Source organism: Balaenoptera acutorostrata, chromosome 5 (assembly GCF_949987535.1).
Source record: "Balaenoptera acutorostrata chromosome 5, mBalAcu1.1, whole genome shotgun sequence".
NCBI classification, from domain to species: domain Eukaryota; kingdom Metazoa; phylum Chordata; class Mammalia; order Artiodactyla; family Balaenopteridae; genus Balaenoptera; species Balaenoptera acutorostrata.
Window position 1 is genome coordinate 116,054,751 of NC_080068.1, and position 27,398 is coordinate 116,082,148.

The 27,398-nt window shown below is 38.8% G+C and overlaps 2 protein-coding genes across 5 annotated transcripts in view; one reads left to right on the forward strand and one right to left on the reverse strand.

Moving 5' to 3' along the window:
• Positions 1–1,454: 1,454 nt before the first annotated feature.
• TIFA (TRAF interacting protein with forkhead associated domain) lies at positions 1,455–7,528 on the reverse strand. The gene is made up of 3 exons (XM_007191047.3): positions 7,391–7,528; positions 6,729–6,962; positions 1,455–2,684 (listed from the first exon to the last, which is right to left on the reverse strand). Exon 3 carries the CDS (start codon positions 2,667–2,669, stop codon positions 2,103–2,105), a length of 567 nt encoding a protein of 188 aa, XP_007191109.1. The 5' UTR covers positions 2,670–2,684; positions 6,729–6,962; positions 7,391–7,528; the 3' UTR covers positions 1,455–2,102.
• A 9,586-nt stretch (positions 7,529–17,114) lies between these two features.
• Positions 17,115–27,398, forward strand: part of ALPK1 (alpha kinase 1) — a 124,324-nt gene continuing 114,040 nt past the window's right edge. For all 4 annotated transcript variants that reach the window (XR_009008487.1, XR_451841.2, XM_057547518.1 and 1 more), the window contains exon 1: positions 17,115–17,266. The gene's annotated coding sequence lies outside the window, so the exon portion shown is untranslated. The remainder of the gene's footprint in view (positions 17,267–27,398) is intronic.

Sequence of the window (27,398 nt, forward strand, 5' to 3'; positions counted from 1 at the left end):
CAGCATCAGCGCTAAAACCACTGCTTTCCTATTTTTTTCACCAGTGTCCCTGCCCTAAATGCATCGCTTAGAGAGATACCTGGCCAAATAAATATTTTCATGTAGGCTGAATAGTAGAATGATGAGTGATTGGACTTGAGTACAACTCATACCAACTAGAAGCCCAGTAAATTCCAATCACGATTTTCCAAGTGCTCATCCTCCGTCATCACCTGAAATGGAAGATCTAATTGTTTCAATCAGGCTCCAGAAAGTAAAATAGTAACCCTGTTATCTTAACAGATAACAATTACTGTAAGGAATTAAATAAGTGTTAGAGAACTGAAAATGTTAAAAGGGCCATGAGATAACATGGAATCAGCTACCAAATATATACACACGAAATGTGAACAACAGTTATCTCCTGGTAGTAAAGATTATAGCTAATTTTTCCACAAGGCATATTAAAACTAATACTACACTCATGTTAGAGCCTAAAAGTAATGCTTCTTCAAGTCAGTCAATGCAGTAGATAGTAGAGACAGAATCTTCTAGAATATGGTTATATAATCACATAGCGTATGAGATTTCACCATTGGAAAGCACCCCCTTGTCATAAAGTTGCAGGTTCAAGAAGAGACTGCCTATGACTGTAACACTGGCACCAATTAATAGACCCCTTTACTGAAAGAGCCCAAGAAAAATCAGTTTCCTGGGACAAGTGAGTCCTTAAGAGGTGAACTGCGAGTCTCACAACTTACCTGCAGTGCCTAGTATCAAACACCAACATTTCTGTTTGCCCTCACCCACACCCCACTGTGGCCACTTTCTGAGAAAATGCTTTTCTCATCCACATGGTCACTGACAGGAGCAGCCATCATTTAACGTGACCTGAGGCAAGTTCATTGGTAGATGGGTGGGCACCTGACCCAAGCTGACCCTTCTTTTGGACTGGAATTGGGAGAGAAGGTTCTCTTTGGGTGGGTGATCAGTAACATATAGCACTTGGGAGCTACTGGTGGCCATGTGCCTCCATGTGGGGTGTGGAACAAATAATGGAGCCAATATGCATTGAGGGGCACAGCTGGATGTGTCTGAGTCCCCAGCCACAGCCTCTGCCTGCGGCCTACTGCAGTCCTCCCTTACAGCAGTCTAAAAACAGTTCCTCCCTTTCTTCAGAAAGAGTTTCAAAGAAAATGGTTAGAGAATTAAACTTTGACTTTATTATGTACACGGATGCTGTTAAAATTTTGAATTCATGGAATTTAAAACTCTGTAGTACATAAAAAACTATTTAAAATTTGGTAAGACGAATGAAAGATTGGGAATCCCTGGCAGTCCAGTGGTTAGGAGTCGGCGCTTCCACTGCCAGGGGCCGGGGTTCAATCCCTGGTCGGGGAACTAAGATCCCACAAGCCATGTGGTGCAGCCAAAAAAAAGGGAAAAGAAAAAGAATTCTAAACTTAACACAGTGGTTCGTTAAAATGTTTAAAACATTGGTTTTAGATACTGAATACAGACAAGGAAAACGGTATTCTTGGGAATAAACAGTATAAGTAAATCTATAGAGAAAAAAACAGAAAATCAAGGTATTATTGCTCAAATAAGTCTTCCCATATTAAAACCACAATGACACACTAAAAAACATTATGCTCTGTTCCAATACTCTGGTACTACAAGTACCAACAGGCTACAACACCCATAATAACTTGTTTTTAGCCCTGACCTTGAAAACAAATGACTACTGTGAAATAATATGACCAAACCAAAACTTACAAACCAAAATGAAACAATATAAAACATAGGACCAAAATCAGGCATAAAAAAAAAGTAACATAACCATATTTTGAGAACACTATTCCTTCATCACAAAGGATACTATTTGTACATTAATGCTCACAGATACACACTTACAGTAATTCTTCACACATCCAGCAATGCAACAGGTGACTAAATCAATGACTAACACAAGTTACAGACTTCAAATGATAACACCAGATCTCAAGTTTGACAAAGTAATAGATGACAGTAATATACTACACTAAGAAACTCTTACTAAGTGGAATGTCTATAAAGTGTCTACAGAGTTCTTCATCCTTCATGATTCTCTTAGCCCTCTGCGTTTACCATTCATTTTCACCCATTTCTATAGGAGAATTGTTTTGGGTGGAACAGGATGAATATCTGCCACACTCAGGTATGGGCTTCTGTGGTAGCCAGTTGTTTTCTTGCAAGAGTGGTCTTGTAGACAAAGAAAATTGAATCTCAAAAAATTCTAATGACTCTCCATCTTCCTTCTCCATCAGGAACTGATAGTCCCCAAACCTAACCAGGCATTTGTGTGGCAGGTCCATTTTATTTAGGTAGCCCAGCTCCTTGTTGTCCACAATCAGATTGGTCTTCTTACTCATATTTTTAATTTCAAAAGAGAGAACTGAGCTATCAAACTTTTTAAATAGCTGCAAAGAAAACTGAACTCGGGAAGCCTGTTTGTCCTGAAAGGTATAATGACAGGTGTTGGAATTTCGGCCAAATTTCACCACTTCGCTGGAGGGGAGTTTTTGTCGGTTAAAAAACCTTATTGATTGGAATATTCCATTTTGCTGGTGACCAGGATGGTAAACAGTCATCTGGAGACAAGTTACTGTCTCTTCTGTGTCAGCATCTTCAAAATTGGACATGATGTACATCAGAATCTGACCCGCCTGCAACAATCAAGTCAGCACGTTAGTTCACTCCCATACATCAGGCATTGAGATCTTTGATTCTAATATTTTGATGAAAATCTTCTGATTTATTTAGACTTTAAGAAAACAATACATAGGCAGGATACTTTCAGTTAATGAGTAGGTATGTGAAATCTTGTACCAAACCCCATATGAACTGGTGCATTACTTTTTCCTCTCTATTTTTCATTTCTAGTTTGACAGTAAGACCGTACATATAATCTGGACATTAACAAGGAATGACTATTGATAAAGTAATTTGGGGGGAGCATAAAGAAACTTCCGTTCCTTTTTCATTTAAATAGAGTGACTTGATCACAGACCAAACATGACAGCTGTACTTTAAACAGAAAATCAGGAATAAAGAAACGAGGATATACACATGAAGAAAACCTACAGTTTATCAACTGAATTAAAACTTAATGTATTATGAATTTTGTATTGTTTTGGGTGGAACAGGATGAATAACTACCACACTCAGGTATGGGCTTCTGTGACTTTTGAGGTATTATGTATTATCCTGATTAAAGACATGTAAAAGTTATATACAAATAACTGCAACATTTGTCCTTTATATCCTGACTTAGATTTCTAGTAGGTAAAGGGTTAAAAATAGTAAATGCTTTAAAAGTTTACTTTTTTCTATAATTTTTTAATTTAGACATTACACACTTTTTATTTAAAAAAAAATCTCCATGAGGTAGTTCTAAATATCATAGTCTGTACTTCTACTGGAATTATTTATTTTTGTCAATGGTTCCTAATGACTGGACAAACTGTCATTAGCCACAAGCAGCTCCATCTAACTGCTGTTAACCCATCCCTCTAGAGTGCATGGCCCCGTGGTGCCCTCCACCTCCAACTCACTATATGTACCTTTAATAACCAGTGGAGTAGTTTAAGCAGTAAAACAGAAGAATTAGTTATTAAAATCTATGAGAGGTTATTTTGACCCAAAACTGCCATTTTAAAACCAATTTATTTAAAAAGAATTACATGCACATGATTAAAAAATTCAAACACTTAAAAAGGATTTTTTTTAAGTATCTTCCCTCCACCCTAATCCTTTTTTTATTCTTCTAGAGTCAACCACTATAAACGTTGCTTTTATCCTTACAGAAGTCTTCTTTACACCCCAAGCAAAACTCTGTGTGCACTCAAAGACACATAACACATTTCTACACAGAGAGAAAAAAATTTCTTACACAAATAGGAACATACTGTATTTAGTTCTAGACCTTGTATTTTTCAATTAACACAAATGGGTGATTTTTTTCCATATCTATTCATATAAATATACCTCAATCTTAAACAGCTGCATAGAATTCCTTTAATCTAGTGTGGTAGTAAATTATACCAGTAGATAGAGTGATGCAGAATGCTCCCTGCATTCCTTAAATACTATACAGTATTTACAGTGGGGTTTGGGGAGCAATAGCCTTAAGCAAAGTTGATTTGTAGTTTTATTGGCTTTTGTTTGCCATCTATATTAGATATTGGTATCAAAATTATGCTGGTTAAAAAGAAAAAAACAATGTTTTCCTTTTCTTTCCATGCTGCTATTTACTTTTAAAATACAATCTTCTGTTTTGCAAAGTTGTGTTGCAAAAAATCAAACTCAATTTATTCAATTACTTAACAAATAACTAAGCAAAATTTCTTTATTGATTTAGAAACGTATTTTTAGTTTTAAATTTACTTTCATAATAGGTTCTTTTTGGACATTATTTTACCATATTGCCTTACCCAAGCAACAAATGTCCAGCTATAAGCAGAAAAAGAGAAAGGAATGCTCACAATCTTGGGGCAAGGGTGGTAAAAATTACTATGAAACCAAAGGCAGCAAGAATTAACACACAGTGGGTAGAACTGGTTAATCACCATGATTTGAAAATACTTTAATTACAATAATAAAGTCGTTATTCAAGAAGCAGACAGCTTAAAAGAGAATAAATATAATAAATCATGAGATGATGCAATTAGTGGTTGACAAGAAAACCATTAGCTGATAACAAGTAAAAAGCCTAAAAAGAAAGAGCAAGAATCTGTCATGATTTCCGCCTTGTCTAGGATACACTGCCATCACTCTAATTCACTCTTGGACTTTGGACAATAACAGTTCCAAAAGGAGACCTGGATTTTAAAACATGGTATATTCTGGATACAGTCTTTTGGTAACACCCAAATTTGTGTTTTTGTGTTTTTATATAACCTAGTAGCTTAGAATTAATTCAGTCTTTTGAGAAAATCCACCATCAAGAAAATTTTGCCCAGTACAGGCTCTTATGCCGAGTACCCAGGGCAGATATATTAAAGGAAGAATTTGGCATTCTGGCTTGTAAATCAGTGGCCATAAGTGTCTTGGGGTGACTCAATTCTCAGCTTTGGATGAACTTCTGGGTTCACAATTGTAACCCGTGTTACTATCAAGTATTTGCTGCCCCTCACTACCAGGCCTATCTCTACTGGTTCTGCCCCTTTAGAAAGATGATACTTCCCACTCCAGTGACAACCATATCAATGAAATGTGAGTGGAAGTAACATGAAGCTTATTTCCAAGCACAGGTTTTAAAAACCACTGTGTAGATAGACCTGCCTCTCCTCTTTCCATATGCCGCATCGGTGGTCCACAAAAGTAGCAGCTCAGCGTGGGGTCCCAGAGGGAAGGGCCAAAGACAGAGCCATAGAGACTCATAATATAAGCAAAAATTAACCCTTCTTGTAAGGTGTTACTGAGCCATAAGGTACCCTGACACATGCACTCACCTATCTTATGAATATATGAAACGATGACAAAGCCTGACAGTAACAAGGGCTGCTACTTACTGTATGCCTTTCACGTGCCAGGCACAGGGCTAGCCCTTTATACGTATTGTCTTACTTAATTTTCAAACTAACCCTATGAATCACCGCTTCACAGATGAGGGAGCTAAGTCTCAGAGGGTTTATCTAAGTAGCCCAGGTCACAAAGACAGTGTCAAAGGCAGGATTCACACAACGGAAATGCACCCTCTCTCTTGCCCACTACAAACATTACTCCCAAATACCAGTTACTTCACAAACTGTAGCAGCTAATCAGTAGAGAAGAGGGCCACGGAGGTGTCTGTCAGAACTAGCAGGACACCAACCTAGAAGCTAGTGTTGGGGAGGCAAACACACCGTTACTGGCTCCTCATAAGAGGAAGAGGCTGTGAAGCACCAGGTTACTTCGAGTATCGGTTATCCTTAAGCCTGGGTGTATGGATGTTGGCAGGTCACTAGTAATTACGGCAGGTTGTTAGGGAGCTCCAAAGTTGAGTAAACCATGGTATCTGACCTCAAGGAACTCAGAAACTAACCTATTCATTAGTTTGCAGAGCTGCAAGTTCCCTCTACAAAGTGACCTGAATCTCTGACATTTCAGAGTGGTCAGTAGAAAAACAGAAAAGACAGAAACTAACAAAAAAAACTAAAATAATAAAATTGTTGAATTTTTTATTTAAAAAGTCACTAGTGTGCAGGTGCTCAAAAGCAGCTTTTTCAAATCTGTTTGGCCTAAGTTATCAAAGAAACACAGTAACAATGAGCTTATATAGTGGTATCAGTGGTTACCTCTGGAGAGGGAAACTGGGATTGATGGTGGAAAGGAGACTTGTCACTGCACACTCTGTACTTACGTAATTTTATACCATGTGCATCTAATATCTATTCAGACATATAACAAATATTTTCTTTACAAAGTCACAAACCATCTGATTTTTATGCAACTAAATGGAGTTGGAGATTATCATCAAAGCGGGTTTAAACCATGATCTCTGACATCAAAAAGCTGTAAAACACTGCAGTGATGCCTGACATACAGTAATATTTGTGTTAACAAATGAACTACAATAACTTTGCTGGCACTGAGCTAATAGGAAGGGAAGAGAAACTTGCAAGCACAACAAAAGACAACTATCCTGACCCCCCTCACCAGGTCATCACCCTGTAGTGTGGCTTTGAAGACATCCGTGAACGCTATTGTTCAGCAGAATCAATACTTACTTAAGCAACAGGTCTTGCTAAAGGAGTCGTGAAAACCAAAATCAACAGGAGGAAAACCTTAGTAAAGCTCAGTTTTTTCCAGAGACGATATCTTCTTTCTCCCACTGCCTGACTGGCCGGTAGCCAGCCAACATTGCAGAGTCCGGTTCTCCGTGGCTGCGGACTTCCGCTGCGAGGCTCAGGGTGTATTCTCGCTCCAGAAAATCTGGGAAATTCCTCCTTTCAATCTGAAAGCTGGGGAAAGTCCCAAGAAACAACGGACTACGTTATTTTCCTAACCAAACAGGCTGAAGCAAGGCAGGTCTACATGCAACCGCTCGGTGAGCTACACTTCATAAATGGAATTCCTTTTTGTTTACTGATTAGGGGGGGGAAAAAACTTTGCAAAGCACAGGAAAGTACAAGGAAAACCCATCTCCAATATTTCCTTTCAGTGCTCCCTCGCTCCATTTATAAATACTCCTATAGTTTGTAAAGCTGGGATCACGCCGTAAATAATCTCTGGAGCGTCTGCCCGATGCCGAGTCCACGGAAGGAGCAGGAGATGACTTTCTACGTACGCAACGCCCCGGAAGACCCCTCGACAAAGCTTCCCTCCCCAGGAGATAAACAGAAAAGACGCAGTCCCCACTTTACACCCCAGACCGCCCCTAGACAGGTACCTTGGGGTCCCAGAGTCCGTGAACTTCCCTTTGCTTTCTGGGCTCGGCACGAGGTTAATGGACGCGACCTGGCGGAGGCCCTGGATCGGGGGGTGGTCACCGCCCGCCGGCCACGCCGCCGCCACTGCGGTCTGGGGTGCGAGCAGGGGGAGCAGGTGTGAGCCGAAGCGGAGGGACAGGGCCGAGCTGGGAGAGAGGGACGCAGACGCACCCCAGCCGGGGCCGCGGGGGCCTGCGGCTTTCAAACGCGGCGGCGCGCACCGCGACTCCTTCCACCGGCCGGCCGAGTGCGGGCCCTCCGCTGAGCCCTTAAGACCGAAAGCGCGGAGGTTCCCAGACTCCGCCCGGCCCTTTGCCAGCCCCACCCCGCCCCCCGCCTTCTCCATGTCCGACGCTGCCCTGTCAGACCAGAAAGCCCAGCCTCCAGGTGGGGTGGGGTGCGAGGTAAGCCGGCGAGGACGCCACCTCCCAAACGAGGGCCCCTCCGAAGAGGGTGTGGCTTGCGAGCCGGATTTTGAAAAGGGGACGGAATCACTTCAACATTAAAGGCGACTTCCCCACACACACTGCGAGTGTTGGCCTGGGACCGGCGTGGGGAGAGGCGAGGAGTTGAATTAACCATCAAGCAAGCCAGGTGCGGGGCGCACGTTATTCTTATGTAATTCTCACAGTCGGGAGACTAGGTCCACTTTACAGATGAGTCAACTGAGGCCCAGAGAGTGATTAAGTTTCTGAGCGAGAAAGAGGCAGAACTTGCTCCAGAGCTCCTGATCAGCCTCCTGGTACCCATGGTGCCCTCACCTTACACCCGAGCGTCCAGGCGCTCCCTCTCTCCCCATCTACCTAAAGGCAGTCCTCACTCAACACACAGGGTCTCGGGTTCCAAAAGTAAGGGCTAGTACTTGGTGCAACAGGAAACACTCAACCTCCCAGGAGTCCTTTATAGCTTAGAGTAAATAAGATGATACGATTTTCCTGCCTCAGGGAGAAGATCTGGGATGAACTAACTGTGGAGAGAGCCTAAAGACAATAGGTGTCTAGAGGGAGACAGGAGACTGTATGAAGAGAAATAGGGCTGAGAACAGCAGTGGGGGGACAAAGCTTCTGGTGACCGAGGTCATACTGGCTTACTTACTTCAAGGCTTGGGAAACCGCCCACCAACTCTGGTAAATGTCTGATGGAAGCCGCTCATTTGTCTGGGTTCTGTCCTTGACTTCAGGAGAGCGCTTGTTTAGGGGTCCGTTTCACTGGCAATAAAATAACAGTGATGCTTGCTGCTTCACCACTTGATAAAGAGGTTCTGAGGAGGGGTTAAGTGTTGAACTCTCAAAGTTACATGTAATCAAGAACCATAAGCATGAGGAAGGACCGGTGCATCTATAAGTGAGGTAGATTCCTGTAAGGCTGCAATTTTGTTCGTTAATCATCAACACTTACTGTTTCTCCCCTGAAAGAGTCACAGTATCTTTTTCCAGTCAAAGAACATTAGAGTAGGTGGAAGATAAGACATGCAATTTGACTACACAAATAAACTCACACAATGAAATAGTATTACTGGAATTGGAGTTTCTGATCTCTAACCTTTAAAATTAAATGAGATGTGAAAATGCTTTATAAACTGCAAAGGACTGTTTAAGTAGGTGTTATCGATAACACTAATAGAGAAAATGCAACAACTGTTAAAATTCATGATGCTGAACATTATTCCATTTTTCTCTTTCCTTTAAGATGACTTATTTGATTTACTAAATGACCCAAAATGAAATTTGAATAAGCCTTCAATTCCAGATCAGTATCTAATCTCAGTAATGGTTTTCACCCTCTGACAACTGGTTAAAAACAATGGGCCTTGAACCGAAAATGGCTTGTGCAAGTTGAGAAACAGCCAAGAGTGCACATATGAAAAGTTTCTGTTCCTTAAAGGTTTGAAGGGACAGTTGGTGGTGGCTACCTGCTCCTGGTTTCAAACTATACTACAAAGCTTTATAATCAAAACAGTATGGTACTGGCACAAAAACAGACACAGATCAATGGAACAGAATAGAGTCCAGAAATAAACCCACACACCTATGGTCAATTAATCTAGACAAAGGAGGCAAGAATATACAATGGGGGAAAGACAGTGTCTTCAATAAATTGTGTTGGGAAAACTGGATAGCTACATGCAAAAGAATAGAACTAGACCACTTTCTTACACCATATACAAAAATAAACTCAGGATGGATTAAAGACTTAAATGTAAGACCTGAAACCTAGAAGAAAACATAGGCAGTGCACTCTTTGACATTGGTCTTAGCAATATTTTGGGGGTGTCTGTCTCCTCAGGCAAGGGCAACAATAGCAAAAATAAACAAATGAAGGTACATCAAACTAAAAAGCTTTCGCTCAGTGAAGGAAACCATCACAAAACAAAAAGGCAACATACTCAATGGGAGAAGATATTTGCAAATGATATATCCGATAAGGAGTTTGTATTCAAAATATACAAAGAACTCATACAACATCAAAAAAACTAACATTAAAGAAAGGGTAGAAGACCTGAATAGACATTCTTCCAAAGAAGACAATACAGATGGCCAACAGGCACATGAAAAGATGCTCAGCATCACTAATCATCAGGGAAATGCAAATCAAAACTACAATGAGATACCACCTCACGTCTGTCAGGATGGCTATTATCAAAAAGACAACAAATAAGTAAGTATTGGCAAGAATTTGGAGAAAAGGAAACCCTCCTGCACTGTTGGTAGGAATGTAAATTGGTGCAGCCACTATGGAAAACAGTATGGAGAGTCCACAAAAAATTAAAAATAAAACTACCATATGATTCAACAATTCCATTCTGGGGTATTGATCCAAAGGAAATGAAAACACGAATTTGAAATGGTATATGCACCCCAATGTTCATTGCAGCATTATTACAATAACCAAGATATAGAAACAACCTAAGTGTCCACCGATAGATGAATGGATAAAGAAGATATGGTAAATATATACAATGTTATATTAGCCATAAAAAGAATGAAATCTTGCCGTTTACGACAACATGAATGGACCTAGAGGGCATTATGCTACGTAGAATAAGTCAGACAGAGAAAGATCAATACTGTATGATTTCATTTATATGTGGAATCAAAAAAAAAGTGAACAAACAAAACAAAACAGAAACAGACTCATAGATACAGAAACCATACTGGTAGTTGTCAGGGGGGAGAGGTATGGGAAGGTGGACAAAATAGGGAAAGGGGATAAAGAGGTACAAACTTGCAGTTGTAAAATAAAGAAGTCACAGAGATGTAACATACAAGATAGGGAATACCGTCAACAATATTGTAATAACTTCGGTGAGAAATGGTAACTGGACTTATCATGGTGATCATTTCATAAAATATAACAATATCGAATCACTATGTTGTACACCTGAAACTCATATACTAAGTCAACTGTACTTCAATTTTAAAAAAAAAGATTTTAAATCACTAATATGTAAATTAGGCAAAATACTCTGTAATAATTGCTTTATTTTGTTACTGTTTCTGTTTGTGTAAAACCACTAAAACATTTTTAGTAGAAGAGATTATTTTACAGTTCTACTACAGATTTTACTTTTTTTACTGTTATTCAAGATCAAAGTTTAAATAGAGTAACAATAACATTTACAGAGAAACATGAACATCGTTCTTTGATAATGAAAATGTCTTTGCTGTTAAAGGAACACAATAGGACTTGATGTGATGAAAGTTTACTAGATATTACAGGAAGAGGTTTATAAAATATCTTCATCTCAGCCTATGATTTCTCTGAAAGCAAGAGAATTACTAAAAGCCTGTGTGAAAATACTTCAGCCAAAGTAACATCAGTCTGAAGAAATGTAAGGATTCCAGCATGTGCTACCATCACGCATGTGCTGATGAGAACATACCTACTGAAAAGCACTTTTCAGGGCCTCTTATTTGCAGATTTCCTTTTCGGAAAGGAGCAAAACAATTTTTGTTTTGGTTTCGAAGCGGTTGTGTCATTTTGACAAACCCGTTCTTTGATTTTGAAGTTTCAAGAACTTTCTCTTGCACTCAGAACTGCTCATGAGCTTTCAACATCTTTTAAATTACACAGAATGTGGTTAAACTCCTTTCCTGTGAGTTTAATGAAGGAAGGCTTTGGATGGCTTTAAAGCTTGGTTAGCTTCACTTGACAACAGCCAAATGCTGTGAGTGTTGCCGGGGTTATATGGAGTAAGCTAAATGCTTTCCGGAGGGTTTAAGTATTCCTAGGCTACTAATTAGAGAGATTAAAAGGAACCCTTCAGAGAAATGGTACCTCAAAAGTCAGACCAGAATTGTTTATCAAAGCAAAACAGAAGAAACACTAGGCATCTATATTGTTGATACAAAAAAAAAAAAGAGGGATTTACTATATGAATTATTGATGAATCATTTAATCTGGAAATAACATAAAATGCCTACAATCCAATAAATTTCTATCTAGCTTTGAACAATTTGAAATTTCCAAATTGTATTAATGTTAAACAATAAAGTAAAATTTTGTCTCAGCTCTCATATTCAATTGATGATGTCCCCTTCAGTAACTGTTTCCCCTTCTATCACTACCACTCACCTCCATGATATGGGTTGCAACATAATTTCTAATTCAGTTACTTCCATGTTTGGAATTACAAAAATATTTGTCCATGGAAACAATCTAAAAAACTGTTTTTAGATACTTTCACTAGCCCATAATTAAGCTGATATACCGGAAAGCCTACTGTATTTCACTTAAAAATCAAAAATAGAAGAAGCTAATTTGTGGTAATACAATTGCACACTATAGAAAAAAATTAGAAAGTGTTGCTTTTTTGTGTTGCCTGGTGGCAACTGGGTTATATGATACTCGTCTTCTGCTCAGTGCACTCTAAGCACCTTGGATACAGACGCATCTAACTCTCCCCGGCCCAGCTAAGGTGTTCAGATTCAGAGTGACTCAGTTCAGGAGTGCCCCATCTCAGGGCTGATGCTCTCTGCCAACCTGTGAAAACATTCAGAATCAACTGAGATAACTCACTTAGCTCTTTTCCCATTATCCCCTAATGGGAGACAGGAGTAGGCCCAAAGTATTGAGAATGAAGAGAAACTAGTCTGGACTTCACTTTCTCCCTATTTTGGGGTCAAGCATCTGCAGTTAAAACAACTTAGATCTATGTGGAAAGATCTGATGGACGCATCACTAAAGCAAAAAACCAAAGTGCAGAACAAAAATGCTGTATTTGTGGGGGGGAAAAAATTTCTGTAAATGCATGAACTATCTGCAAAGAGATCCAAGAAATGGAACTGTAATACCTGTTAGTCTGAGGAAAAGAATTTGGGAGACAGAGGGCAGAATGTGGAGGTGGGAGAGATTTTTCATTGTGCACTTTTTCAAACTGTTTGGATTTTGGTCTTATTTGCAAGCAATATGGTTCCATGCACACACAAAAAAGCTTTTTTAAGAAGAACCAAATGAAAGAAGTCTCCTGAGAGAAAGTTCTCACTTAATGCTTTGATGCCTCAATATTTTTCACATGAGGAGAACTGCAATAAAATTCAGGCTCTCGAGAGAGTGATCAGATGGTGAGGAGAAAATTGGAGCCCCCAGAGGTAGGACACCTGGAGGGTGGGGGGGGGGGAGGAGTCATGCTGTCTCGGGCCGTTTGTCCGGCCCCTCCTTGGGCAGTTATGGGGAACTTGTGTGGGAGGCAGAATTCTAAGACGGCCCCCAAGATTCCCACCCCCTGGTATACACACTTTGTAAAATCTCCTCGCCTTGAGTGTGGGCAGAATCCGTGAATATGATAGGATATCTTCCTGTGACCAGGTTTCTAATCAGTTGTCTTGGAATCCAAAGGGAGATTATCCGGTTGGGCCGGACCTAAACATGTGAATCCTTAAAAGGGCTCAGCCCTTCAGGAAGTCAGAGATACATGCCCCTGCTGGCCTGGACGCAAACATCCATGTCAGGAACTGTCTACAGAGACCACACGGCAAGGAACTGTGGTTGACATCTAGGAGCTGAGAGTGGTCCCCAAACAACATCTACCAAGAAAATTGGCAACCTTGGTCCTATATATGGAATTCTGCCAACAACCTGAATGGGCCTTGAAGGAGTCCCCCCAGGCCTCACATGAGAACTGCAGTGTTCTCAGCTGTAACGTGCCCAGATTTCTGACTGACGAGACCTTGAAATAATAAATGGGTGCTGTTTTTTTTTGTTTTTGTATACCAAAGGACCTTTATTACTTTTCCTATAAATTCTTAAATACTTATAAAATGTCCATGCTCTAGTTATAATATCATTTTATAGACATTTAAAATGCATCTTCATTTATAAATATTTTACATTTAGTTCATAGAACAGATCATTTAATGGGTGCGGTTTTAAGCTGCTAAATTTGTAGTAATTTTTAGACAACAATAGAACACTAATAAGGTTTTTTGGTTAGAGGAGCCCGGTGGATTATGAGAGTCTCCAGTGGATCCTGATCCTGGAATCCCCAGTCACTTATTATGAGAGCTATGTAAGCAGGAAAAGAAGGGCCAGTTTTGGGGGAGGGATGCATTATTTCTACCTGTCACATATCCTCCAAACCAAGTTACTTAATTTTGCCTTGTTAAATCTAAACTTTGTCATATAGTACTCCTTATTAGTGTAATTTTTAGTAAAAAAGAAAATAAAAACCCAAAACCTCCTCCTCTTTAATATTATATTTAAATATTTACATTTCATTTGTTAGTGCTTTTCCATTAATTTTTTTTTTTTTTTTTTTTTTTTTGGTTGCACTGGGTGTTAGTTGTGGCAGGCGGGCTCCTTAGTTGCGGCATGCAAACTCTTAGTTACGGAATGCATGTGGGATCTAGTTCCCTGACCAGGGATCAAACCCACGCCCCCTGCATTGAGAGCACACAGTCTTATCCACTGCGCTACCAGGGAAGTCCCAGTGCTTTTCCATTAATTTTTAAAATCTAATGAATTACTAGCATCCTAACAAATAACAACTTTATACTACTAATGAGGGATTAGACAATATACATAATTTAATTTATAATACAATAATTTCATTTTCTTATAAAATAAAACAGAAAGTATTTCCCCAGAAAAATGCCATACCTGGAATAAGTTCTCTTTTTATCCTCCATCTCTGGTTCTTTCTTTATGTTTTTCATCATTGTGCTGACAACTAATTCTGAGAAGAAAGTTCCAGAATGACATATTATGAGCTAGCTCCTATCTTTCCAGGTAATTTCTAGCCATATATCCACCTGTCCAGCCATATATCTATCTGTCGCTGTGATTGCATTAAGGGTATTTCTTACGTGGTCAGTCTGAATCCATGGCACCAATGTAACACTTGGCACGATATAAATGCTCTAAACATGTTATTTGAACAAATGAATGATATCAGCTTGTTTTAGCGATTTATAGTCAAGATTAGAAAATAGTCAAACCTAGAAAATAAAAATGAATATGATGGTGCAACCAGTTTTTCTAAGTGTATCATAATGTACTTCTTTTATGAGTGTACATCTCACAATAGTTGAGGCTTGCGTTATTTCCATCTCAAAGAATTTTTATCTTTGAAATCTTTCTAAAGCTCAACATTGTGATCATAAATGAGACATTCTATCTTTGTGTTTCCATGGCTCTGGGAATTCTACTAGAAATCTCTATTGGAGACAGATTCAACTGTTGTCCAGATAGTAGGGAAGGTAAATGCCTCATTGCATCCCTCAAATAAGGATGATAAAAGTATCAGTACCCTTTTCTCCCTTTCCATTCCCAAGTATCCAATGCCCTCTTTTAGGCTCTAGAATACTGAATTTCTAACATTTTTGCTCATTTACTCTCAAACAGAATTTTACAAAAACAACCCTCTCACACATTTTTAAGTTGATATTCATCTTTTATCATCACTTTAAATAGCTGCAAAGGATCTAAGTCAGATGTTTAATAACTCTTTTAGATGTACCCAATGGAAATTATATATGCTAGTAATTTGATGACCCCATCATCCATTTAAAAACACATGTACAAGTTCTTCTATGTGTACAAGTTTAACAACTGGAAAGTTTATATTATTCATCTCCTTTAACTTTTATTTCCATTCCACTTTCTCCATAGAATTTTCTCCTAATATTAGTAGTTTATGTGCTTGAAAGTTATTTTAATCATATTTCTTGGGAATTCCCTGGCGGTTCAGTGGTTAGGACTCTGCACTTTCACTGCTGAGGGCCTGGGTGGGGGAACTAAGATCCTGCAAGCCGAGCAGCCAAAAAAAAAAAAAAAAAAAAATCATATTTCTTTACAATAAAAACATGTGGATATTAAAATTAAACATTTTTAAATTTCATTTTTATTTCCTCTGGCTGTAGACTTTGTGTTAATTTTTTAAATACTGAGTTATACATTACAAGGATTATGAATTCATAATAGATTAGAAAGACAAAAATAAATGATATATTCTGATGAATAACTATTAAACAGAATAAGATTTTATGGAAAATGCATTTCTCAGTGAGATTTATAAGGTTTTTAAAAATTAGTTCATGGATGAATGTTACTGAAAGCTAGAATAAACCAGCATTCTACAAAAAAATGCATACAAAGAAAAGAGAAACTCTTTACATAAATAAAAGGAGATAGAAAGAGTTTTAATATACAATTCATTTGGTTATTTGAACTTCTTCTAAGGTCATATATTAAGAATTACATAGTGATCTATCATAAAAAATTTTTTTAAGTTGTCTAAATACTATTTAGTACTTAAAATACTTAGTAGCTGAATACTTAAGTAGTTTCTTTTTCTATTTTGTTGAGAAGCAGAGTTGGAAACCATCCAACTTGCCGAAGGATTTGTCACCCACTTATTCGTCATTCAGTTTCTCAATTTTGGGGAACTATATCAAAAAGGCTTTACTAAGACTTATCAAATTACTACTAATCTCTTACTCCTTCACTGGAGAGGACACTTCTTTAACCCAGCAGGCTCAGAAAGGACTGAGGAAATTAAAATATTGTTGACGTCAACAACTTTTCCAATAAAATGTTGTTAAACATTTAAAAATCTTTTCATGTACTTTTGATATTTTTTGTCAAAATTTGGAGCCGCAGATTTAGACTGAAGGACGATATCCCCTATGTAACACGAGTTGACAGTCCTCACTGTTAAACCAATCAACCCAATGAGATTTTCTATGAGATAAATTCCAACTTCATTTTTTTTTAATTTTTTAATTTAATTTTATTTATTTTTTTATACAACAGGTTCTTATTAGTTATCAATTTTATACACATCAGTGTATACATGTCAATCCCAACTTCATTTTTCAATAAAAAAACTTGGTAATATAGGTGTCCTTGTGACATAAGCTCAATTCTGCACACTAATTCTAAAATAGATGGAGCGCCGAATGGAGCTTTAACATGAATTTCTTTTGATAATAGATCAAAAACAATGTCATGTTCATTGTTTCTTACTAACCGTCTCTTTCCTCGGCTCTCAAGGGGACTGGCTCTCCATTCTGACTTAGTCCAAATAAGGAGTTTTCTTGTACTTTCTTTAGAAGAAGGAACTTTTCTGTAGTAATACAACTCCCAGAATACCTTTCACTAAAGCAATTCCTAAAGGGGCGTGTCTTATGGTGCAGAACTGCTGAAAGTCCCGGAGTTGAATTACACAATCAAACTCGGAGACAATAACAGGCTATGTTTTCTTTCAAATTCCTACTTCCTGAAACGGAGGCCGTTTATGAGAAACAGTATATTTCAGGGAGGTTGTGCTATAATAAACTTTTTTCAGAGTTAGATTTGCTAGTTTTATAGTGTATTTCCTCTTCTTCGAGATAAAGGTGAGTATCAGCCTTTTATGACAAAAACGCAGTAGATGTGGGTATAAAAGATGACATAGTTTTTAAGGAAGTATTTTCTTAAATTGTGACCCTGTTTGCACCTGGTGGTCTTTTCTACATTGAAATAACTTTGGAGCTCCAAGAACATTTGCACTTCTGAAAACTCCCCAGAAAGGGAGGGGGAGGGGAGAAAGGACCACCTACAGCAGTAAAGTTAGGTTATCAGGAAGAGGAGAAAAGAAACCAGTTTCTTTTTTTTTTTTTTTAATTTTTTATTTAGTTTTTGGATGCATTGAGTCTTAGTTGCTGCGCACGGGCTTCTCATTGCGGTGGCTTCTCTTGTTGTGGAGCACGGGCTCTAGGTGCATGGGCTTCAGGGAACAGGCTCAGTAGTTGTGGCGCACGGGCTTAGTTGCCCCACGGCACGTGGGATCTTCCCGAACCGGGGTTTGAACCCGTGTCCCCTGCATTGGCAGGCAGATTCTTTTTTTTTTTTTTTTGGCTGTGTTGGGTCTTCGTTTCTGTGCGAGGGCTTTCTCTAGTTGCGGCAAGCGGGGGCCACTCTTCATCGCGGTGCGCGGGCCTCTCACTATCGTGGCCTCTCTTGTTGTGGAGCACAGGCTCCAGACGCGCAGGCTCAGTAGTTGTGGCTCACGGGCCTAGTTGCTCCGCGGCCTGTGGGATCTTCCCAGACCAGGGCTCGAACCCGTGTGCCCTGCATTAGCAGGCGGGTTCTCAAACACTGCGCCACCAGGGAAGCCCTGGCAGGCATATTCTTAACCACTGTGCCACCAGGAAAGTCCTGAAACCAGTTTCTTTTAAAGGTTTAAATAATGGGGACTTCCCTGGCAGTCCAGTGGTTAAGACCGGGCTTCCACTGCAGGGGGCGCAGGTTCCATCCCTGGTCAGGGAACTAAGATCCCCCACGCAGCGCTGGGCGGCCAAAAAAGAAAAAAAAAAAAAAGGTTTAAATAATAAAGTCCTCAAGTCATGAGACTTGCTAGAGCTGCTGCTAGTGAACATCTGGCTTTATTTATCACTGAATTATGATGTTTGATTACAGGAATTGGGATTACTTATTTGAAAAATTAACCTTGGGACGTTTGCCTGGAGTACATAGGTAGTGATAACAGAAACTGTCACTTTTTTGATGGCCTCAATAGTTTTGCCAGGAAACAGATAAGGCTGAAGAATTGCTCTTCTCATTTGGGATGAACCCCAAGGGGAATTCTGGATGTGGAGAAGCATTATGTAGAGAGAAAGTATGAAAAATTAAAATCCTTCGTATTTCTATTCAAAAGAGTCCTTTCATTAACCAATTTTAGCATTTAAAATTAGGGGTCCAGATGACTTTGGAAAGCCACAGATTAAAACCTTTAGAATTGTTGGAATTTGCAGGTGGGTGGGGGCGCAAAGAGAGGCAGGATCAGAAGGGAGGGGACTTTGTGGCGCAACATAATGGCATCTCTGTTTGCTTCTATCTCCCTCTGCCTCTTCTTTTTACTTAGTGCAGCTAGTACTCTTATGAGAAACAATAATCGCTTTTGGTTGGCTGATACTTCATTGTAAGAACATTTTTAATTCCTCACATGTAATCACTGTTGCTGTACAAGTTTATACATGATGCTTCATCATAGTCTCAAGATTCTGTTGTTTCTCCTCTTTCCTCCTTGACCTCAAATTCAAGTGAACCAAAAAGAGTATTAGTAATTGTACCACAGAAGCTGTGCACCCCTACGTCTGAGTGGTGTGTCAGCAGGTTACATGACTGTACGGTGTGCATTATTTTGGGCAAGGGTGGGTGTAGGTTAATTTACCACTTGGATAACACAACAGATGTAAACAAAAGCCAAGTCAAGTCTTTATATCCACTGACCAAAATAACTTACTTCTCTCTTCCCACCTCCTTTGTCCAAATCCTGTCAACCTGCAGCCTCAAAAGAAACGAAACACTTTAAATTATTCTAGCAATAATTTACTCTCCACTTCAAATGTCTTTTTGAGTCTGAGATGAATTCTTCAAGTTCTTCCCCCAACAAGACTCCAGAATTTTACAGCATCCACTTGAATGAGTAGGGAGACAATAACTACTTTAAACTCTAAAAAATTATTTTTTGAAGTTAAAAAAAGCTGTATGTAAATTGTGATGGATATTATAAAATCTCACATAAAATAATACTGTGTAATGAGCATGCCTGATTTGTTAAGCTGTAACAATCCCCCCTTAAGTGCTATGTGATCTAAGTTTGGGTTTAGAACCTGGAATTTTCCTTAAGAATAAGTGTGTGCATTTCAAAATATTTCTGAAATTCCATGGCTTCTCCCATTCCAAAAGAATTTCACTGACCCCTTTCCCAGAACACAGCACATGTACTACTTTTCCTGTCCCTTAATCTTTTGCAGAGAATGACAGCTTTTCAAAATAAAATGTTCATTGTAAATGCTTTTATTTCCTGATATTTTAAGTTCTATGGGTTGAAGAACTTTAACAGGAATGGACATTCAAACTTTTGTTGTAAACTCATTCCATATTTATGTTTATTGTATTTGTTGCCTCTCTATATGGGGGACTCTGTTTCTTGTTATTGACAGTGACATCTATTTTTTCAGGATGTTGTGATTTGCTCTGTTTACAGAGTTCAGTGAAATAGATGAATTTAAAAGTAAGAATATTATCTGATGCTATCATTCTTCTATGTCTGAAGAACAAAAAGAGATGATCATAGCTTAAATATCAGTTACATATTAATATCATTTGCCCAAAGTATGATATACAAACTACTGATTTTAGGTGTCACATATCCAAACTTTGAAAATTTGAGTTGTGCTTAGTTTAATGTGAATTAAAAATATAATTAGCTTTTAAAATGTATGATTTCATGGATATTATTGCCCAGAAAGATGTTAAGTAAAAAGAAAGTGAGCCACTTTACTATTGATTTTAAGGAAATGATTAAATAGCTACTATTACAGATAATATGCAGATATGGTCGAGATTGTTAAGGTGGCATGTAAATGGCTAAAATTTTGGAAATACTGCTGTAATGTGTTTGAGAAGTGGATATTTTCCGAACCAGTGCAATATCTTTGAACTTCACTGGTCCTTGGTGACAGAGCTCAACTGATAATACAATCTGTTGAAATTCCTAATTATAGATGTACAAAATATAGATAGATAAAGAAATACTTTATCAAACTTTTATCAGACCTGCGGTCCTCATGAATTGCCATAGAACTGAAGAGATGCAGCATGTAGGTAATATTTTTTGAAATAAGAATCATAGAGAGGGTGAATTATCCCAGAGTAAGCATTATAGCTCCATTTTGCTGGTTTCACTGAGACACCATTATCTCTGAAGTGGGGGTCAGGTTGGGGCTGAAGGGTGGGAGTTGGGGAGAGCATCATCTAAGTCCAGAGTCGTTAACATAACATGGTATGTGCCAGTGACCATTAAAATGGTCATATTGGCAATTTCTTTTTGGGAATTCATTCTAGGGAGGAAATAATTTTAAGTTAAGTCCCGTGGAGACCATGTAGCTCCTATGCTAGCAGACCAGGCCGACACTGATCTTCAGTTACTTGCTGCTGGATTTTGAGAGGTAGAAATAGCATTACAGAATCATAGAGTTGGAAAGGACTTTAGAGACCTTAGCAACGCCCCCTAATTTTATTTAAAAAAATTTTTTTTTCTTTTCTTAACATCAAAAAAATATTATTTTGTATTGGAGTGTGGTTGATTTACAGTATTTTGTTAGTTTCAGGTGTACAGCAAAGTGATTTAGTTATGCATATACATATATCTATTCTTTTTCAGATACTTTTCCCATATAGGATATTACAGAGTATTGAGTAGAGTTCCCTGTGCTATACAGTAGATCCTTGTTGATTATCTTTTTTTTTTTTTAATTTTTGGCTGCATTGGGTGTTCGTTGCTGCATACGGGCTTTCTCTAATTGTGGTGAGCAGGGGGCTACTCTTTGTTATGGTGCGTGGGCTTCTCATTGTGGTGGCTTCTCTTGTTGCGGAGCACAGGCTCTAGGCGCACAGGCTTCAATAGTTGTGGCACGTGGGCTCAGTAGTTGTGGCTCGTGGGCTCTAGTGCACAGGCTCAGTAGTTGTGGCGCATGGGCTTAGTTGCTCCACGGCATGTGGAATCTTCCCGGACCAGGGCTCGAACCCGTGTCCCCTGCGTTGGCAGGCAGATTCTTAACCACTGCGCCACCAGGGAAGTCCCTGATTATCTATTTTATATATAGTAGTGTATATATGTTAATCCCAACCTCCTAATTTATCCCTCCCCCCCACCTTTCCCCTTTGGTAACCATAAGTTTGTTTTCTAAGTCTGTGAGTCTGTTTCTGTTTTGTAAATAAGTTCATTTGTATAATTTTTTAGATTCCACATATAAGTGATATCATATGATATTTATCTTTCTCTGTCTGACTTACTTCATTTAGTATGATAATCTCCAAACCCCCCCTAATTTTAGAGGTGAGTAAATTGAGGTCTAGCAGGGAAAGGTGCCTTGCCTAAATTCATACAACTGGTTTGTGACAGAGCCAGAATTAGAACCCAGGTAACCTAATGTGTGATGAATAGAAAGAGCCTGGGAGCAAGAGACTTACTGTGTGGTTGGGATCCAACATGAAGTGAACAGATCACAGAGTTCAGGGAATTCATGAACAGGCAGTATCTAAAAGTCTAAGAAGCCATGGAAGCAGGTCTCTCTCCTACTCACCATGAATGACAACCTGTTCACCAATGCTAAATAAAGATAGTTAATAATAAGTATCCATTATTCGTTAATGCATATTTATTGATCATATTCTGTACAGTAGTCCACCTTTATCTATGATTTTGCTTTCCGTGGTTTTAGTTACTCTCCATCCGGAAATATTAAATGAAAATTTTCAGAAGTAAACAATTCCTAAATTTTAAATTGCCCGCCCTTCTGAGTAGCGTGATGAAATCTCGCGCTGTCTGGCTGCGGCGTGAATAGCGTGGATCGTCTGTTTGCGGAGTGTAGCCGCCCATTAGTCACCTCGCGGCCATCTTGGTTATCGGGCCGCCTGTGGCGGTATCTGATACGCAGGCACTGCGTACAAGTCACCCTGACTTTACCGAACAGTGGCCCTAAAGAGCCCGAGTAGTGATACTGGCAATTCGGATATGCCAAAGAGTAGCCGTAAAGTGCTTCCTCTAAGTGAAAAGGTGAAAGTTCTCGACTTAATAAGGAAAGGGAAAAAAATCGTATGCTGAATTTGCTAAGATCTACGGTAAGGACGAATCTTCTGTTCGTGAAATTGTAAAGAAAGAAAATGAAATTTGTACTAGTTTTGCTGTCACACCTCAAACTCCAACAGTTTTGGCCCTAGTGCATGATTCGTGCATAGTTAAAAGAGAAAGGCGTTAAATTTGTACAGTAAGATATTTTGAGAAAGAAAGAGACAGAGGGAGACCACGTTCACGTAACTTCTTTTACAGTATATTATTACAGTTCTATTTTATTATTAGTTATTGTTAATCTTTTACTGTGCCTAATTTATAAGTTAAACTTTGTCATAGGTAATGTATGTAGGGTATATATAAGGTTCGGTACTGTCATCGAAAATTCACTTACCAAGTTAAGAAGAAAATGCTAGTGTCGAAGAAAGGGAAAAAAAAATTGACGTTTGCGGTCGAGCAGGCATTCCCACCTTTGGGGAGGTCTGGTTAATGTATAATGCAGATGAACACGGCACGCTAAAGGGGGAGGGAGGAGGCCCAAACGGACAGAGAGAATTTTATGCTTAAATTTTCTTGTCCTGCTTTAAAATACAAATTTTATTTCATCAGTACTATTCACGGTTTCAGGCATCCACTGGGGTGTCTTAGAACCGAGCCCCTGTGGATAAGGGGGGACTACTGTTATGTCAGTCTTACTGCTACAAGGTTTATATACATTATCTTATTTAATATGTACTACAGTTTCGTGAGTCAGGTACTATTATTTGTCGTATTTGTTTAATAAATGGTAGTAATTATTATTTCCACCTCTTTGCTGTGCTGTTAGCGTGAGTCCATTACTCTACCTCATGCAATACACTTCCTCCACCTCTAATTGCAACCATTTGCCAGAACTCTGCCAGTCGTCTCTTCACATCCCTCCCAAGTGAGATGACATACCTGCCAGACCAGACTTTCCCCAGTACCTGCAGCTGTGTTTGTCCTTCAGGTGCCTTCCTGACTTGAACAGATAACTCCAAAGGAGGTTCTGGCCTTACTCCGGGCTCCTGCATCCTGCTATTAAGTGCACTATGCCTGCCCTATACACGCTAGGAGAGATCTTTCCTTAGGAAAACTTTGATAAAGGTTAACACTCACTGATGAGGGTTGGGATTAGTCATCTGTGATAGGTGGGATGTAGGGGGCAGGCAGAGTGGTAAGGATGTCTAGTTGCAAAGTAAGGCTGAAAGAAAAACGGAAGATAACACATGCAGTAACCATCCTTAAGTTAACCATAGGACACAGTAAAAGGAAGTGCCTCCAAAATATGTACAGTGTCACCATGTTTTGTTAAATCACTTCTGAATATATGTAGGCATCGTAATTGAGAGGCAAAAATCAGACTGCTTAATTATAGTCAAAGAATACTCAAATTTTGAAAACTTACACTTTTTAAAACTTCATTATAAGTATTATAACCATGCACAGAAACAATGATATCAAAATATTTATAGCGCTTATTTACTAGTGAGACCATAGGTAATTCTTATTTTCTTTTTTACCATATTTGTTCTCCAGATTTTCTACAATAACACTTTTTGCTCTCCTAATAATAAACTGTTTCAAAAATCTAAATTCTTAAATAATATATCAAAGATTACTGTGGCACAACCTTCAAGACTCTTATAATTTAAATACTTCTTGATCAAGGCTACTGGGAAGCATCCAGTAGGCTGGTAATACCTCTCACTTGCAAGCTAGTAGCCACTGTGTGTGAAAAAGGAAGTCAGAGTGGAAGAAAAGAAAAGCATTACTTATTATGCAACAGATTTCAGAAGTTCCACAGCATCTCAACACCGTAATTCCCCAAAGTCATGGTTGTCAGAGGAAAAGCTTTTTAGACTGAAAGCTGCACACATACAAAGTGAAAGGCTGAGTGAACATGAGGGAACCAAGGAGTTCCCCTGGCCAAATTTTTCCGAAAATATGTATCCCTTCCAGTCACCACATCTGCTCCCGCTCAGCCTCTTCTGAATGCACAGCTCTTCTAAGAGCTGGTCTTTCATTTCACTCTCCTGGAAGGGTGTAGGCATTAGCTGAGGCAGATCAGGAGTTCAATGTGGACATCTTGAAAGTGTGATGCTTATTGGATATCCAAGTGCACATATCAAATAAACAGTTGAAAGTATGTTTCTGAAAATTTCAAGAGAGAAGTTTCAACTGGAGATAGAAATTAGATGACTGTCAACCAATACGTGGTATTTAAAACCATGAACTGAATGAAATCACCAAGGAGTGGATTTAGATTGAGAAAGGAGGAGGGCCAGAGACTGAGCCTTTGCACATTCCAACATGGTGGGGTCTAGGAGAGGAGGGGCAACCAACCGAAAAGTCTGAGAAGGAGTCATCAGTGAGGTAGTAGGAAAACCAAGAGAGTGTGGTATCCCGGAGGGCAGTAGAGGAGGAAGGGACTGTGTCACATGCTGTTGGTAGGTCAACTAAGATGAGGAGTGGGAACTGACCATTGGATTTAGGTATGTGGAGTCTATCAGTGACTTTGACCAGGGCAGCTTCAGTAGAGTGATGGAACAGTAGTCTGATTGGAGTACATTTAAAAGAGAATGGGAAAAGTCAGGTTGAAAGCTCAAGTAGGAACGATTCTTTCAAGGAATGTTTGCTGCAAAGAGCAATAGGTACTGACGAAAGTGAAGTCAGGAGACTTTTCTCCTAAGGTGAAAGAAATAATGGCTTGTTTGTAAATTGATAAGAATGAGCCAGTGGAGAGCAAAAACTTGGTGATGTAAGAGGCAGAGAGAGGAGAGAGAAAACGTGCATCAATGTGCTTGAGTAGAGAGAGGGGTAGAATTATTGCGTGAATGGAACGATTGGTTTTAGATAAGAGAATGGATTATGGTTTTCTCTGGGTACATGCCCAGTAGTGGGATTGCTGGGTCGTATGGTAGTTCTATTTTTAGTTTTTTAAGGAGCCTCCATACTGTTCTCCATAGTGGCTGTATCAATTTACATTCCCACCAACAGTGCAAGAGGGTTCCGTTTTCTCCACACCCTCTGCAGCATTTGTTTAGATTTTCTGATGATGCCCATTCTAACCGGTGTGAGGTGATACCTCATTGTAGTTTTGATTTGCATTTCTCTGATAATTAGTGATGTTGAACAGCTTTTTATGTGCCTCTTGGCCATCTGTATGTCTTCTTTGGAGAGATGTCTATTTAGGTCTTCTGCCCATTTTTGGATTGGGTTGTTTGTTTTTTTAATATTGAGCTGCATGAGCTGTTTATATATTTTGGAGATTAATCCTTTGTCCGTTGATTAGTTTGCAAATATTTTCTCCCATTCTGAGGGTTGCTTTTCATCTTGTTTATAGTTTCCTTTGCTGTGCAAAAGCTTTTACGTTTCATTAGGTCCCATTTGTTTTTGTTTTTTGTTTATTTCCATTACTCTAGGAGGTGGATCAAAACAGATCTTGCTGTGATTTATGTCAAAGAGTGTTCTTCCTATGTTTTCCTCTAAGAGTTTTATAGTGTCCAGTCTCACATTTAGGTCTTTAATTCATTTTGAGTTTATTTTTGTGTATGATGTTAGGGAGTGTTCTAATTTCATTCTTTTACATGTAGCTGTCCGCTTTTCCCAGCACCACTTACTGAAGAGACTGTCTTCTCCACTGTATATCCTTGCCTCCTTTGTCATAGATTAGTTGACCATAGATGTGTGGCTTTATCTCTGGGCTTTCTATCCTGTTCCATTGATCTATGTTTCTGTTTTTGTGCCAGTACCATATTGTCTTGATTACTGTAGCTTTGTAGTATAGCCTGAAGTCAGGGAGTCTGATTCCTTCAGCTCCCTCAAGATTGCTTTGGCTATTCGGGGTTTTTGGTATCTCCATACAAATTTTAAGATTTTTTTGTTCTAGTTCTGTAAAAAATGCCATTGGTAATTTGATAGGGATTGCATTGAATCTGTAGATGGCTTTGGGCCAATGTTCACTGCAGCACTGTTTACAATAGCCAGGTCATGGAAGCAACTTAAATGCCCATCGACAGGCAAATAGATAAAGAAGATGTGGTACATATGTACAATGGAATATTACTCAGCCATAAAAAGGAACAAAATTGGGTCATTTGTAGAGACGTGGATGGACCTAGAGACTGTCATATAGAGTGAAGTAAGTCCGAAAGAGAAAAACAAGTATCGTATATTAATGCATATATGTGGAATCTAGAAAAATGGTACAGATGAACCAGTTTGCAAGGCAGAAATAGAGACACAGATGTAGAGAACAAACATATGGACACCAAGGGGGGAAAGTGGCTGCGGGGGTGGTGGTGGTGGGATGAACTGGGAGATTGGAACTGACATATATACACTAATATGTATAAAATAGATAACTAATAAGAACCTGCTATATAAAAAATAAATAAAATAAAGTTTAAAAAATAAAATAAAATAGATAACCAACAATGACCTACTGTTAAAAAAAATTAATTAATTAAAAAGAGTTGTTACAATGTACACTCTCACAAAGCAGTATAAGCGAGTGATTTTAGCCCTGTTTCATCCAGTGTGCTTTGTAATTTTGCAATTATCTGTTTTTATTAGTTTCACATTTCTCAGATTTATCTACCTCCGTGTGAATCAGATGGTCCAAACATGTTAGTGAGACCAACACTATCCATTTAATTGCTTCAGGAGGTAAGAGTTTTTTAATCACTAGTTAAGTAAACAAATCAAAGGGAATGTCCTACTGATAGTAAATCAAGACCATCATTTCCATACACAAAAGACAGCATATTAAAGTTAATTTTTTTACTGACGTAAACAGTTCCTTGATTTTTATCTCAAGCATTTAAAAATCTATTTTGTACTCTATGACATCTCAATAAACATTTGTTGATTTTCTTTTAAACATA